Source organism: Schistocerca americana, chromosome 6 (assembly GCF_021461395.2).
Source record: "Schistocerca americana isolate TAMUIC-IGC-003095 chromosome 6, iqSchAmer2.1, whole genome shotgun sequence".
NCBI classification, from domain to species: Eukaryota; Metazoa; Arthropoda; class Insecta; order Orthoptera; family Acrididae; genus Schistocerca; species Schistocerca americana.
In genome coordinates this window covers 451,885,089-451,901,627 of record NC_060124.1, presented here as the reverse complement: position 1 = coordinate 451,901,627, position 16,539 = coordinate 451,885,089, and the positions used below count along the sequence as shown (strand labels likewise).

General features: G+C 38.8%; 1 protein-coding gene across 1 annotated transcript in view; it reads right to left on the bottom strand.

The window, feature by feature from the left end:
• Positions 1-16,539, bottom strand: part of LOC124619595 (ATP-binding cassette sub-family G member 1-like) — a 341,578-nt gene that overhangs the window by 29,593 nt on the left and 295,446 nt on the right. The window contains exons 6-7 of the mRNA XM_047146098.1: positions 8,761-8,883; positions 8,509-8,678 (exon numbers count right to left, since the gene is read on the bottom strand). Coding sequence (XP_047002054.1) covers positions 8,509-8,678; positions 8,761-8,883 — 293 coding nt within the window. The remainder of the gene's footprint in view (positions 1-8,508; positions 8,679-8,760; positions 8,884-16,539) is intronic.

The window sequence follows — 16,539 nt, the reverse complement described above, 5'->3', positions numbered from 1 at the left end:
CTATGTGGGAATGACCAGCAACAAACTGTCCATTCGCATGAACGGACACAGGCAGACAGTGTTTGTTGGTAATGAGGATCACCCTGTGGCTAAACATGCCTTGGTGCACGACCAGCACATCTTGGCACAGTGTTACACCATCCGGGTTATCTGGATACTTCCCACCGACACCAACCTATCAGAACTCCGGAGATGGGAACTTGCCCTTCAGTATATCCTCTCTTCCCGTTACCCACCATGCCTCAACCTCAGCTAATTTCAAGTTGCCACCCATTGTACATCACTTGTCATTCAACAACATCTTTGCCTCTGTACTTCCACCTCAACTGACATCTCTGCCCAACCTCTTTGTCTTTACATATGTCTGCCTGTGTCTGTATATGTGCAGATGGATATGTGTGTGTATGCGAGTGTATACCTGTCCTTTTTTCCCCCTAAGGTAAGTCTTTCCGCTCCCAGGATTGGAGTGACTCCTTACCCTCTCCCTTAAAACCCACATCCTTTCGTCTTTCCCTTTCCTTTCCCTCTATGGCAGATAAAATGGTGATAGTATCTCCAAATGCCAGATACGGTAATTCTTTATGTAACATTTTGAAGAAATGGCTTTAAAAAAGGCTCCAAAAACTTAAATATTGATCAAGGCAGAGTAACTAAACCTTTGTACTTTGAATATATGACAGTGAACCTCTAAATATAATGCAATTGTATTGATAAAAAATGTAATCAACAAGTGGCAGCAGGAGAACACACATTTAAAGATAATTAAATTTGCAATCTTTTGGAGCCAGTGGCTTCTTCTTCAGGCATAAGGCTTGAAGGAGAAGGAAAAGGGGTGAAGGAAAAGGATTGGTGAGGTTTAGGTAATGGGGAGAGTTCAGAAAAGATGCCCAGAACCCCAGGTCAGAGGAGACTTACTGGATGGGGTGAAAAGGAAAGACTGATTGTTGGGGACTGTGTCAGCCAGGATTTGAAAACCAGAGGGCTTAATGAAGGAATACACAAGACAGAGATAACCACCAAAACGTCATGCATGAGTTAATAAGAGCAGAAAGCTACGTGTATTGTATGTGGTAGAGGTGCAAGGAATGGGAGAAAGACATATCAGTAAATGAAAGATATAGAAAACTGAAAGGGAATGATGAAAGTAACAGTTATTGTGAAGAAATGCTGAAACCAAAAAAAATAACATAAATTAAGGCCAGGTTGTGGCGAGAACCAAGGACACGGTACAATGGCAGTTCCCAATGGCGGAGCTCTGAGAAACTGATGTATGTGGGAAGAATCCAGATGGCATATGTGGTGAAACAGGCAGCAAGGTTAAGACTGGCATGTTGTTGAGGATGATCTGCAACAGGATATTGTGTGTTTCCAGTATACACACTCTGGTTATGCCCATTCACCCTAACTGATGACTTGGTGATAGTCATGCTGATGTAAAAGATCAAACAAAAAAATGGTTCAAATGGCTCTGAGCACTATGGGACTCAACATCTGTGGGTATAAGTCCCCTAGAACTTAGAACTACTTAAACCTAACCAACCTAAGGACATCACACACATCCATGCCCGAGGCAGGATTCGAACCTGCGACCGTAGCAGTCGCGTGGTTCCTGACTGAGCGCCTATAACCGCTAGACCACCACGGCCGGCAAAGATCAAACAGTGTTCACATAACAGTTGGGATGTGATGTGTCACTTCACAGGTGACTCTCCATTTGATATTACATTGTTTGCCAATTACAGAACTGGCATAGGTAACAGTAGGATGATGCATAGATTGTCTTAGAGCAGGGGTAGGAGCCACAGGGTAGGGAAATGGGTGCAGGAGAGGCATGTTCTCTGACAAGGATAGTAAGAAGACTGGGGTGGCAACAAAATGCTATTCGAGGTGTGGAAGGCAAAATGTCAAAGAGAATGGACCTCATTTCAGGGTATGTTATTAGGAAGTCATAGCCTAGTTGAAGGAACTAATTAATAGATTCAAGACTATTACTTTCTCCACTCCCTTTTAGTTTTCTGTATCTTTCATTTTCTGACCTGTCTACTTTTCCCCGGCCTCCCACCTCTCACCTCTACCACATACAATGCACTTAGCTTTTGACTCTTATTAACCCATGCATGATGTTTTGGCAGTAATCTCTGTCTTTCATATTACCCTATCTTGCACCTTCAAGCTCTCAGGTTTCAAATTTCGACCAATGCAGTCCCCAACAATCACTCTTTCCTTCTCATCCCATCTGGTAAGTCTCTCCTGACCCAGGGTTCTGGGTGACTTTTATGAAATCTCCCCATTACCGAAACTTCACCATTCCTTTTCCATTACCTCTCTTCCTTCTCCTTCAACCCCTCTGCCAGAAGAAAAAGCCACTGGCCCTGAAAGCTTTATATACCTTTATATATGTGTTCTCCTGCCACCACTTGGTGAGTAGCTTATCTAATTATATTATATTTTCAGAAATTGATTAATTTCATTTAAATGAACCTCTAAAGTTTTTCATCAATCATACAAATGGAGTCTACCTAAATATTAAGGTTGAAACATTGATTTCTGGATTTTTGGTCCATTGTAACCAAGATGTATGATTTATCGATATCTACTGAACGTTTTCCAGCTGTTGAGGAAACAACTAGTAGGATTAGGCAAACATTGTGGAAGCATGGTGTTAGTCTCTCTCTTCTAATTAATTCCTAAAATTAATGATATGAGTCCTTAGAGTCTTTGGAATGTACAGCATCATTTAGTAATGTGGGACAAATCGTCATTACAAACAAGCTGCACTGTTAAAAGAATACTATATGGGAAACTCTTGTCACATAAAATAGAAGTCCCTTGAGAAGTCTGTAACTGTGGAGCCTAATCCTTCAAATTAGCACATAATACCATGTGACAATTTAAGCTGTTAGTGCATGCTAAAAATTTCTAAGGTTCTGCAGTCAAGAAGTGGAGATTTGGAACAGTCCTACAAATTTTAATAAAGATTATGAGTATATCTGACAGTGAATAAGGCACTAGCAGCAGAACAACAGCACAACACAGGCCAATGCCAACAACACAGCAATGCTGGTGACAATACCACTCCTCTCTCACAGCTACAGGCCCTAAGTCAAGTGAAACTGCAAAAGTGCATTGCTGATTTTGCCCTCTGTGAAAGTTAATTTTATGCCTACTGCAGGAACTACTAATTGTCTTGTAACCCTTCAGGATATTCATGTTTTATTTCATTTTGATACCCACGGAACAGTTTTCAGAGCATTGATGACAAAAGTACTTTCAGTGATTATGGAAATATTTTGAAAGGAATATTCATAATTTACTATTCACACACAACATGTGGTGGTGAAAATTTCAGTGAGGAAATAGCTGTTTACTTATAAAATGTAACTAGATTGATAAAAAATCTACCCAACAGGTGGTGACAGGAGAATGCACATATAAAGATATTTAAAGTTGCAAAGTTCTGGGGCCAGTGGCTCCTTCTGGCAGTAGGCTTGAAGGGGAAGGAAGAGGGGTGAAGAAAAATGACTTGTGAAATTTAGAAAATGGGGAGAGTTTGGGAAAGTCACCCAGAAACTCAGGCCAGGGGAGACTTATTGGATGGGACAAGAAGGACAGTCTTTCCTTCTCATCCTGTCTGGTAAGTCTCACCTGACCCTGTGTTCTGGTTGACTTTTCCGAACTCTCCCCATTTCCTAAACCTCACCAGTCCTTTTCCGTCACCCCTCATCCTTCACCTTCAAACCTTCTGCTACAAGAAGGTGCTATTGGTTCCAAAAGCTTGCAAATTTAAATACCTTGGTGTGTGTGTTCTCCTGCTGCTGTTTTGTGAGTAGATTTTTTTATCCATTCCATTACATTATGTTTTTAAAATAGCATAGTTCACTTAAAAGCCCTTATTCTCTTCTTTTCAACATACATTTTACTCTCTCCAAAACTTTATATTTCAAAAGTTAGTTGGAGTCAAAAATTTTCAAATATAGAAAGTTCCAATCTTAAATAGTGATTATTTCCTAAATTTGAAAGCTTAGTTTTGTAACACACATTTTATTGATTCCTAAAATTATTTTCACTAAAACAACTTGTTAGTTTATTAATTATTCAATTTGGGAAATTTTACTTTCTCAAAACTTTTTGGCAGGCTTTGAGATTTCCCACCTAAATAGAAATATTTTTCATATCACAGTGTCTATAATTTTTTTTTTTTTTTAAATGTAATAACAAATTTTGATTAACCTTAAGTGCATCTATAAATGTGTGTGATGTGCAGATGCAGTCAGTTGGCAGATGTCAATCATTTCATTAATATCAGTCCCTGTTTACACACTGTAACACCACATTATAATTCAGACTGCACTAAATAATTAAAATGAGATGTCTATGTGAATTAGACAGCACCTAGTAGCCCAAAAATTCTAACATCTATTTAGTCAGTTAGTTCATGTCCAACTATCAAAATGTTAACTTCTCAGTGATTTCGTTGCCAAAATACACATTTAGTACCTAACAGTGTGAATGTATCTTTTAATACATCACCAGATAACTGTGATATAATGTATATGAATATAACAGTTGACTTAGTTCACAAGCTTATCCTACTGCTTGTGACAAATCTGATCATCAGATAAGGATAAGTGTTTGTAGATAAAAAGAAAGTGACAAAAAATTAATTACTGCAGAGTGCAGCTGAAAATGAATTTCTCATAATTGGTAATTCCATTTGAAAAATGCAATACTGCCAACCTGTGAAGTTGAAGTCCGCCCAGGAATTATGTCCCATCAGCTCAGTAACTATTTTAAAAACATTACAAATTCAAGAGAAAACATAAAAAAGAAGCGATCAAAAATTACAAAACCATTTTCATCCAAATTTCCTCTGAGGATACAGTGAAGAGGAAATTATAAACAAATCAAAAAATATAATCTGATCAGCCAGAAAAATTTAGCCTGCTTCCACGATAGTGATCAGCGGAACCATAAACAGGAAGTCGGTGAGTGACAGTTATATCACTCGAATGAATTACAGAATTGGTGAGTGTTGTGACAGACTAGGTGCTATATTTATAAACCCAAATACGTTTTTGGGCAAGGAATGTCTAGCCAAGAATGGACTGCATCTAAACAGACTAGGACCTTCAGCAAAATGTTTATGGATGTTTACAAAATCATTAAAACTAAGGGAAATTGATATTTACTGGAGGGGATGTAAGAGAAAAATGCCTGTTAGCTGAAAAGTAACCTGCTGAACAATGTTTACAAAAATGTATGCTTAATACCATTGAAATGAGCAAAAATTCTTATTTGATGCACTGGAATGTAAATGGCTTAAATTCGAAATCTTCCAGCTGCCTAAGCTACAAACTTGAGTTTCAAATTCTTCTCTCAGAATATAAACACATAAAAATTATAAAATTATTTGTTTAAATGGACACTGGCTTATCTCTAACACAATAAATATTTTTAACAAAATTGAAAATTTCAATGTTGCAAGTAGCTATTCCAGGGAGAAAAACTCACATGGAGGTTGCTGCATACTCCTGGACTCTTCTACAAGCTATAAAGCGAAAACAGATTTTAATTGTTTAAATGAAGATTGTATATTCGAAAGTTGTTGCGTAGAGCTTAAAGACCATAATATGTTAATGATTTCTATTTATAGAATTCCAGAAACGGCTTTAGTCACACCATTCCTCTCTAAATTCCTGTGCTTGCTAGACAAACTAAAAGAAAAGAAGAAAAAAATTGTCAAAGCAGCACATTTTAATATAAACACTGCAAATGAAAATACAGACTCAAGAAAATTTATTGATTCAATTACAAAGCCTGGTTTTAAACTAATTTTTTTGGAGTTCACCAGGGAAAATATTTACTCAGCAACATGCATTGATAATTTTGTAACAAATTACTACTTTGATAATATACATAAATTCTGTCTAGACTTAGGACTTTCTGATCACTCAGCCTTGTTTGTCTCACTGCCAAAAACTGATAAACACAACATAAGGAAAACTTATTTCAAAAGAAGTTTAAGTAAAACTAATACTGAAATATTCTATGAGAAACTAAGTAAAGTTAAGTGGTGTTTTGGGGATGGTGATTGAACAAATTGAAAACTTTAGTACATTCTTAAACAGTTTTCTTGACGTATTCAATTAAGCTTTCCCACCAAGATCATATTGCAATAAAACATCAAGTAAAATAAGATGGATCACACCAGAAATAAAAATTTCCAGTCAGAGGAAAAGGAACCTACACAATCAGCAGAAGTACAACAACAAAGATCTTGATTTTGTAAAATATGTTAGGAAGTATAAAACTATTTTTAAAAAAGTTGTGAAAGCTTCAAAACAAATGGCAAATAACAAATTCATTCTAGGGCAGAAAAATAAAACAAGGGCTGTAGTTAAGTCTGAATAAGGTGTCTGAAATCTCAAACAAGACATTTCAAAAATCAAACTTAAGGAAAAATCTGTTGTAAATGCAGCTCAAATATCTGCGTGCTTCAATGAATACTTCATAAATGTAGCAAAATCTGATTTAGATGTAGCAAATTATGAACAGAAAGTAAGTAGTTTTGGGTCAAAAGACAAAAAGACAAAAAGTTGAACACAGTCTCAACAAAATTTGTTGAAAATGTCATATTCTCCTAAAAAGACAAAAACTCTGCAGGTTGGGATGGGATACCCACCAAAGTAATTAAAAAAGTTTACAACATAATAGTTCATCCTCTATCTCTCATAATAAACAGATCCTCTGAGGAAGGTTACTTCCCTGATATCTTGAAATACTCAGAAGTAAAACCATTGTTTAAAAAACGTTCGAAAGATGATATGGGAAACCCCATTTCTATACTTCCTGTCATATCAAAAACATTTGAAAAATTGCTGCTTTACATATACAAAGCTTCATCTCCAAGAATGATATAATTTCACATAACCAATTTGGCTTCCAGCAAGACACAATCACAGTAGATGCGATAAATGAGTTTATTGAAAAAATTACTTCATCATCAGATAGGAAAGCTAAGGTCGCAGGAATATTCTGTGATTTTACAGAAGTATTTGACTCTGTAAACCATGCCCTGATGCTTTTCAAACTCAACTGGTATGGAATAAGGGATACTGCTTTGAATCATATCTCATGGAGAGGAAACAAAGGGCAGTAATCATATCAAATAGAGCAGATTACTTCTCAGAGTGGAAAACTGTGTAACAAGGTGTTCCTCAAGGCTCATTCCTTGGACCAATTTTATTCCTGTTTCTATGTAAATGACTTGCCCTTCAATATAAATACTCATTTAACCTGGTTTGCAGATGATACTTCTGCCCTAACTGAAAATGAAAATTCTGACAATAAACCACAGAATGTCATGAATATGTTAAGTAAGTTGAAAACATAGTTCAATCCAAATGATGTAAGGCCAAATATTTAAAAAACCCACATGATGAGTTTTAAAACCAAACATTCAAAAGCTGAAATCTGCATCACTCACAACAGTCAAAAAATTGAAGAACTTGACTCAGTCAGATTCTTGGGAATAAAATCAGACAGAACTTTGAGCTGGAATTCTCATATAGAATATCTAGCAAATAAATTAAACAGCCTTGCATTTGCAATGGAAATTTTGGCCTTTTCCACTGATATGGACACCAGGGAAATAGCATATTATAGCTATTTTGGATCTGTTATTCGATATGGCATAATTTTTTGGGGAAACTCAGGAAATGTTACATGAATTTTAAAGTTGCAAAAAAGGATCATTCGAAACATGTGCACTGCACATATGAGGGCATCATGTCGACCATTATTTGAAGACCTAAAAATATTAACTGTCCCCTCTTTATACATCTTTGAGGTGGTTCTTCTCCTACGCTGCAGACCTGATCTATTTAAAAAAATCATTTTCATTTTGAACACTCACATAACACAAGACATAAATAAAACTTTATGCTCACCTCACATCACTTAAAACTGTGTGCTCAGATCCCTCAGTACATAGCCACGAAAATTCACAACGCAATAAAAATATGGAGGTTTTTAATATATTTTAAAAAGCAAGTTATGTAATTTTCTAACTGAACGATGCTACTACTCTGGGGAAGATTTCATGAAGGACAAAGTGATACTTTGAGCTGGATCTCTAAAATGAAATAAAAATTTGTGATATTTATACTAAATGTAAATACTGTAAGTTTGGCAAATGTTAAATAAGTAAATTCTTCACAAAGTATTATTGTAAGTGTGACAATATGTCTCCTGTACATCAGCCATATGTTCTGAAATTGTGTATGTTATGAGATGAAGAAAACACATTTCACATTTCACATTGATGTACATCATTTGACATATATTCATCAGATCCTCCAACATTTGGAAGACAACTACCATTGACCAACTTCAAAGCTACCAAAAGCTTAACACCACTTGTGCAAAATTACACTGTGTGGACTTGCAGTTAATTTTTAGTACACTGGTTGAACATATTTTGGATAATCACTTTTATTATATACTTACACTGTCACGAAAGTGAATGAGGAATGTTCTTCTTATGAGATGGAGAAATTGTGCAGGGAAAGATGCAGCATACAGTTTAGGTCTGGGTTTCTTAGTTGTGTCCACCAATGGACCTATTTCTGGTGTCCCATGAAAGTATTCTGAAGTTATAGAACCATTTGCAATTGACTCTGAAATGAAATAATGTTTTAATTTTTTTGATTGTTGTAAACTTTTGATAAATGCTGATTTGTTTGGAGCAAATAAACTTACCTGCATATTTTGACGAACAGCTGCCAATTCTTCTGTGCCATCGTTCACATTTTCCATTTTCTATTGCTTGCACAAGTTTTTCAACATGTCCTTCACCATAATCTCCAGTACAGACTTCTAAAACTGTGAAATTCAGAAAGTAGTAAAAAAACCTTACCACATCTAATAAAAAATGACAAAAATTTTTATTCAATGATAAAATATTTTATGAAATAGAATAAACTGGGTGACAAAGCTATCACAAGATTAATTAAAGAAGATTATATCCTGAAGAACATTTCTCAATCTTTCTGGAAATAAGTCTTTATTTACACTTAGCAGCAACAAACAACATAATATACACAGATGTTAACAATGTCTTGAGAATGTATGTTCATATAGTACATTAAGATCCAACCAATTACCCTTGCCTCAGTAACTGATTACACTGAATGTAAGCTCATTGACCTGCTGATGAATACAAAATGATAATTCACCATGCCTGTCACACATCATGATCCAAAGATCCACACAGCTGCAAAAACAAGGGCAATCGTATGGCTCCTTTCCAGTGTGAAATGTTTAATGATGGCTAGGAATGGGACCAATAAAATATATAGGCAAGTTATTTGATGATGGCTGCTATGAAACATTTATTGGGTGTTATGCAATCAACATAGCCTTTGCAATGGCTCAACAAAGTGATATCGAACTTTAGTAGAGGCAAATGTTTGGTATTTTTGAGTATATGTAACTTAGACTGAAGTAAATATAATAGAGGGAAACATTCCACGTGGGAAAAATATATCTAAAAACAAAGATGGTGAGACTTACCAAACAAAAGCGCTGGCAGGTCGATAGACACACAAACAAACACAAACATTCACACAAAATTCAAGCTTTCACAACAAACGGTTGCTTCGTCAGGAAAGAGGGAAGGAGAGGGAAAGACGAACGGATGTGGGTTTTAAGGGAGAGGGTAAGGAGTCATTCCAATCCCGGGAGCGGAAAGACTTACCTTAGGGGGAAAAAAAGGACAGGTATACACTCCCACAGACACACATATGCATCCGCACATACACAGACACAAGCAGACATTTGTAAAGGCAAAGAATACAGTTTTTTGTTTATAGCTGTGTCATGAAACTTTACTCCAACTTTATCATTTTGATTTTTATGGAGTTGCTTTACAAAAAAGAAATCATAAGCTATCTATTCACAAATATTCAGAGCCTTGTAGCAGATTCCTGCTTTCCATTTACTGGTTTTAAGGGCTTTTTTTATGCAGCTCAAAGGCCATGTACAAGTCTTTCAATTGGATGCCACTCTTGTGACTTGTTCCTAATCTACACCAGTTATTCAACTGGGGAAAGGAGACCTACAGTTATACATGGAATCTGAACCAATGCCATTCTTGGTGACACTACACATCATAGAGAGTGTGCTGTACCAAGGTTTAATGCCTGCAGTGTCAGCAACCAACACCACATCAGTGCTTTGAAGATGTTTAATACAAAGGGGACTATTTTCTGGAAGACAGACAGCCATGCTCCAACTGTTGACCAGGAGACAACCAACACACTACTAGAGGCTGTGGGCTGCACAGACCTATTCCTCCCACAAGACACATGATAGCAAATAGGACCAGTTATATCCTAGTGCCAAGTGGTATTTTGGGCAGTGCTTAGGCCAGACCAGACCAGTTCACTTGAATGAGTTTCCTAGGCCAGGTGCCGATCCTGTAAGGATTGGACTAAGCAGGATTCTCACTCGAGAGCTGCTGCTACACTGTTGTTGGCATTCACATCTGACTTCGCAACTGCAGAAGCTGCCAACTGTGGAGTTGAAGTATTTGTGGCCTCCTTGCCGAAGAGGGTGGGGACTCTTTCATCATAGCACACTTGTGGACTTGTAAATTCATTCCAGTTTAACTTGCAAATGGCTACACACTGTAATTGGACAGTTTTGCTCCCTACAGGATTTAAACTTAGTTTACTCAGTTTGTACTTTAAGACTGAGTGTCCTATGGGACTCTGACTTTCATAAAGTGTGCGTTTAATTAACTTAGACTTACAATCAGTGACTATCTAACTGGTATTCACCTACCAGAAGTATTATTGTTCTATTTCAAGTTGTGACTTATTTTATGTTTTGTTTCAACCCATGTCAGAGTAGTCATGCTATTAATTTTATTAAGTAAATCTTTTCAGTCATTATTACCTGGATATTTTTTGTGCTGGCATCAGCAGACATCTGAAGGTGAAGGCTACATTAAAGATAGACAGAAATTTTCTGTGGTTTGACCAGGATTCAATCCTGTAACCTGTCAGTTTCCAAGCATGCACTTTACTGCTGTACTACAAGGCCCAATGTAATAATAAAATTAGAAGGCTTTCAAGACAAAAAATAAATCAGGAACAACATAGACAGAAGAAAGGAAAGAAAACATGGGGGAAAAGATGGACTAGTACTAGAACAAAAAGGAAACAACAATGAAAGAAGATTAACTGAAGTGCTACACAATACCAGTTGGTCAGTATAAAGATGATGATAACAATAATAATAATTGCATTGAATTTATGAAATTGGGACAAGGGATGGAGTTTTGTAAAAGGGCACCAGATTACTTCAAGAAATTTATTTTTCTTTGGAGCTAAATTAGATTATAGGTTGAAATCATCCTTCTGCAATGTAGAAAAAATTTCCAGGCAGAAGCTAACAATTACAAAAGTGTGGACTGCAATGTTTTATGTATATTATTTTGTGCACTAAATGTATAGTGTCTCCCTCTATATGGAAGTCTTTTAAATACTTTTGTATGGGTTGTGAGACAACACACTACACATTGTAAAACAGCATGTTAGTGTATAATGTGAATTTGTAAGCAAGATGATGTGTGTTGTAGTAGTTTTTCTAAATAATTTGAAATAATTTTATAACATCATGGATTTGTTCCCAGTCTCCATGGTGAACCAATGATGTAGAAAGGTAGGATCTTGCCACCTGTTATGTTTCTGCACCTCTTAAATTACTAAATTTTTTTGTTCTGATTATTATTCACTTTTCATACAGTCATCTATGCAATACATACATAAAGTAATACAATGGAATCTTCATGATGGAATATCAATAACATTATCAAAATGACAGATTGCTGCTCACCTTAAAGATGACATGCTGAGTTGCAGATAGGCACAATGAAAAGACTGTTACATATTGAGCTTTCAGCCAAAACCTTCTTCAGAAAGGAAAACACACACACATTCACACTAGCAAGCACACCTCATGCACATATGACCACTATTTCCGGCCACTATGGCCAGAATGGAACTGCGCCATGTCAACAGAAGCAGAGTTCAGAGTAGGGCAGGGAAGGGGGAGGGCATATGGGTGAGGGGAGAGTAGTTAGTGCTGCCTGGTGGAGTGTACAGGGACTAGATGGTAACAGCACAAGGCTCCCAGATGCAGCATCGGGAGGCTGTGGGGGAGGGAGGGGGATGTAAATGGGGAGAGAAAAAGAAAACAAGTAGATAAGGGGAAAGACTGGTGGTTGTGATGGTAGAGACCGAAACACAATGAGAGTGAGGGGACATGAATTACAAGGAGGTGATAGAACAGAGGGGGCAGAAACAGTTGGGTGGAGGGTGTGGGTACAGTAGGTTACCACAGGTTGAAGCTGGGATGATTTCAGGAGCAGAGATTGTGTTATAAGGATGATTCCCATCTGTGCAGTTCAGAAAAGCTGGTGGTGGATGGGAGGATACAGATGTTGTGGGTTGTGAAGCAGCCACTGAAATCAAGCACATTATGCTGATTGCCACAGGGTGATCCTCTTTGCTATTGGGCACAATTTGACAGTGGCCACTCATTCTGATGGACAGCTAGTTGGGAGTCACACCAGTATTAAAGGCTCTGCAGTGACTGCACAGACGTTGTCCCACACCCTCCGCCCAGCAGTTTCTACTCCTCTCTGTCCTATCACCTCCCCCAATTCATGTCCTCTCACCTTCGCTGTACACCAATCTCTGCCAATGCATGCACCGGAATTATCTCCTTCTCTGCTCCTCTCATTCTCCACTTCTATTCCCCCCTGCCCCCTCCCTCCTTCCTCCACAGCCTGGCAGCTTTTTCCTGCAACCATCTAGTCCCTGCACACTCTGCCAGGCAGCACTCACTTCTCTCCCCCAACCCATACCCTGCCATCCCCCCTCTCCCCCCTCCCTCCCTCCCCCACTCCAGATTGCTGCTTCTGTCGACACAACACTGTTTCATTCTGACTGGAGCAGCCAGAGATAGCAGTCATCTGTGTGTGAGATGTACTTGCTTGTATGAATGTGTGTGTTTTTCTTGCTGAAGAAGGCTTTGGCCAAAATCTCAATCTGTAACAGTCTTTTCACTGTACTTGGCTGCAAACTGAAAGTGTCATCTTTACAGTGAATAGCAATCCATCCTTTTCATAATATTGATAATACATACATAACATATATATATATATATATATATATATATAAAAGTTAGTAATTAGGCTAATTTGTACTTAAATTTAGTATCCAGATTATTATTTTGAATGTACTGATTAGCTATATTAGTAAACATAAATTTTTCTAAGAACTCTGTTACTTAAAGAATACAATTAATTGAACTTAATGATATTGTTCATCAAATGCAACATCTAGTGAGCTAATCAGAATATTTGGATAAGATTACTTACACACACCATAGCTTCACACTAACATTATGTCAAGACTGTCACAGTTTTCAACTACAGATCTCACACCTGTGCTTGTTAGATTCCACATTGCCATCGTACTTTTGTTGCCATAATTTTTATGCACAGGATGAAGTACTTCATTAATTGGTTAAGTCACTGATTAGGTTTCTGAATAAATTATCATGAAATAAAATATTTTCCAAGATGACTCCCTGCCGCCGTTGGATATGCAGCTGCCAGCAGAAAGTCGTATACTCCTAGCTCACTTATCTGTTACATAGTTTAATTCTTAATTTCTTTGTGTGTTTTTGGTACTTGCATTGTTTAATTCATAAATTTTGTGTGTATTATAGTATTTGAGAGTTGTAGCATCGCGTTTTAGTACCTGAATAGTGTAAAATCGCATAGTCGTCTGTCTTCTGTTTTTGTTTTGAACGGCCAGTGTCGGTTGGTCACAGCCAGTGTGCTCCCTGCCGCCATTGGATAAGCAGCTGCTAGCAGCAAGTCGTATACTCCTAGCTCACTTATTTGTTACATAGTTTAATTCTTAATTTCTTTGGGTGCTTTTGGTACTTGCATTGTTTAATTCATAAATTTCGGGCGTATTATAGTATTTGAGAATAGTAGCATCGCATTTTAGTACCTGAATAGTGTAAATTCGCATAGTCGTCTGTCTTCTGTTTTTGTTTTGAACGGCCAGTGTCGGTTGGTTACAGCCAGTGTGCTCCCTGCCGCCATTGGATAAGCAGCTGCCAGCAGCAAGTCATACACTCTTAGCTCACTTATTTGTTACATAGTTTAATTCTTAATTTCTTTGCGTGTTTCTGGTACTTGCATTGTTTAATTCATAAATTTCAGGTGTATTATAGTATTTGAGAGATGCAGCATCGCGTTTTAGTACCTGAATAGTGAAAATCACGTAGTCTCCTTCCGCCGCCGAGCAGTGTGTCAGCAGTGCGCAAGTAGCAGCATTACTGCATTTACTAGGCAATCTTGTATTTTAATAACCTTTTAAATTTTGTGTCGATTTGTTGGTGCTCTCTGTAGATTAGTTCGGTCTTTCTTTGCACAACAGTTTTTAGCACGGATAGGGACTGCAACTGCTGTGTTCGGATGCAGGCTGAGTTGGCATCCCTTCGCTCCCAGCTTCAGGCAGTGTTGGCTTCGGTCACACAGCTTCAGGCTGTTGCCAATGGGCATCACTGTGGGGGTCCGGATGGGGGTTTGTCGGGGACGGCCAGCTCATCCCACGCATCCCCCGATCGGACTAAGACTGTGGTTGCCCGGGATACTGCCCACATTGAGGCTGATCCCTCACCTGTGGTAGAGTGGGAGGTCGTCTCGAGGTGTGGCAGGGGGCGAAAGACATTCCAGAGGGCTGAACGGAAAGCCTCTCCAGTTTGTCTGACGAACCGGTTTCAGGCTCTGTATCAGGCTGATACTGATCTTCGGCCGGACATGGCTGCTTGTCCTGTTCCAGAGGTTGCCCCTCAGTCTGCAAGATCCGGGCGGTTGCAGAGGGTGGACTTACTGGTAGTTGGGAGCTTCAACGTCAGGCACTTAATGGGGCCCCTTAGGGATATGGCAGCAAGAGAGGGGAAGAAAACCAATGTGCACTCCATGTGCATACCGGGGGAGTCATTCCAGATATGGAAAGGGTCCTTCCGGATGCCCGGATGCCATGAAGGGTACAGGGTGCATACCATCTGCAGGTGGTCGCTCATGTTGGCACCAATGATGTGTGTCACTATGGATCGGAGGAAATCCTCTGTGGCTTCCGGCGGCTATCTGATTTGGTGAAGACTGCCAGTCTCGCTAGCGGGATGAAAGCAGAGCTCACCATCTGCAGCATCGTCGACAGGACTGACTGCGGACCTTTGGTACAGAGCCGACAACAAAGTTAGGAAACTACTGCGAAAGCAAAGAGAGCTTCACTCCAAGTTTAAACGCAGCCAAAACCTCTCAGACAAACAGAATCAGAGGCTGAGACGGTTCTGCGACCGTGTGGGCTGGAGATTCCTCGACTTGCGTCATAGGGTGGTGGGGTTTCGAGTTCCGCTGGATAGGTCAGGAGTCCACTACACGCAGCAAGAGGCTACACGGGTAGCAGGGGTTGTGTGGCGTGGACTGGGCAGTTTTTTAGGTTAGATGGCCCCGGGCAAGTACAGAAAGGGCAACAGCCTCAAAGGGTGTGGGGCAAAGTCAGGGCATGCGGGGACCAAGCAGCAATCGGTATTGTCATTGTAAACTGTCGAAGCTGCATTGGTAAAGTACCAGAACTTCAAGCGCTGATAGAAAGCACTGAAGCTGAAATTGTAATAGGTACAGAAAGCTGGTTAAAGCCAGAGATAAATTCTGCCGAAATTTTTACAAAGGCACAGACGGTGTTTAGAAAGGATAGATTGCATGCAACCGGTGGTGGCGTGTTTCTCGCTGTTAGTAGTAGTTTATCCTGTAGTGAAGTAGAAGTGGATAGTTCCTGTGAATTATTATGGGTGGAGGTTACACTCAACAACCGAGCTAGGTTAATACTTGGCTCCTTTTACTGACCTCCCGACTCAGCAGCATTAGTGGCAGAACAACTGAGAGAAAATTTGGAATACATTTCACATAAATTATCTCAGCATGTTATAGTCTTAGGTGGAGATTTCAATTTACCAGATATAGGCTGGGACACTCAGATGTTTAGGACGGGTGGTAGGGACAGAGCATCGAATGACATTATACTGAGTGCACTATCCAAAAATTACCTCGAGCAATTAAACAGAGAACCGACCCGTGGAGATAACATCTTGGACCTACTGATAACAAACAGACCCGAACTTTTCGACTCCGTAAGTGCAGAACAGGGAATCAGAGATCATAAGGCCGTTGCAGCATCCATGAATATGGAAGTTAAGAGGAATATAAAAAAAGGGAGGAAGGTTTATCTGTTTAGCAAGAGTAATAGAAGGCATATTGCAGACTACCTAACAGATCAAAACGAAAATTTCTGTTCCGACACTGACAATGTTGAGTGTTTATGGAAAAAGTTCAAGGCAATTGTAAAATGCATTTTAGGCAGGTATGTGCCGAGTAAATCTGTGAGG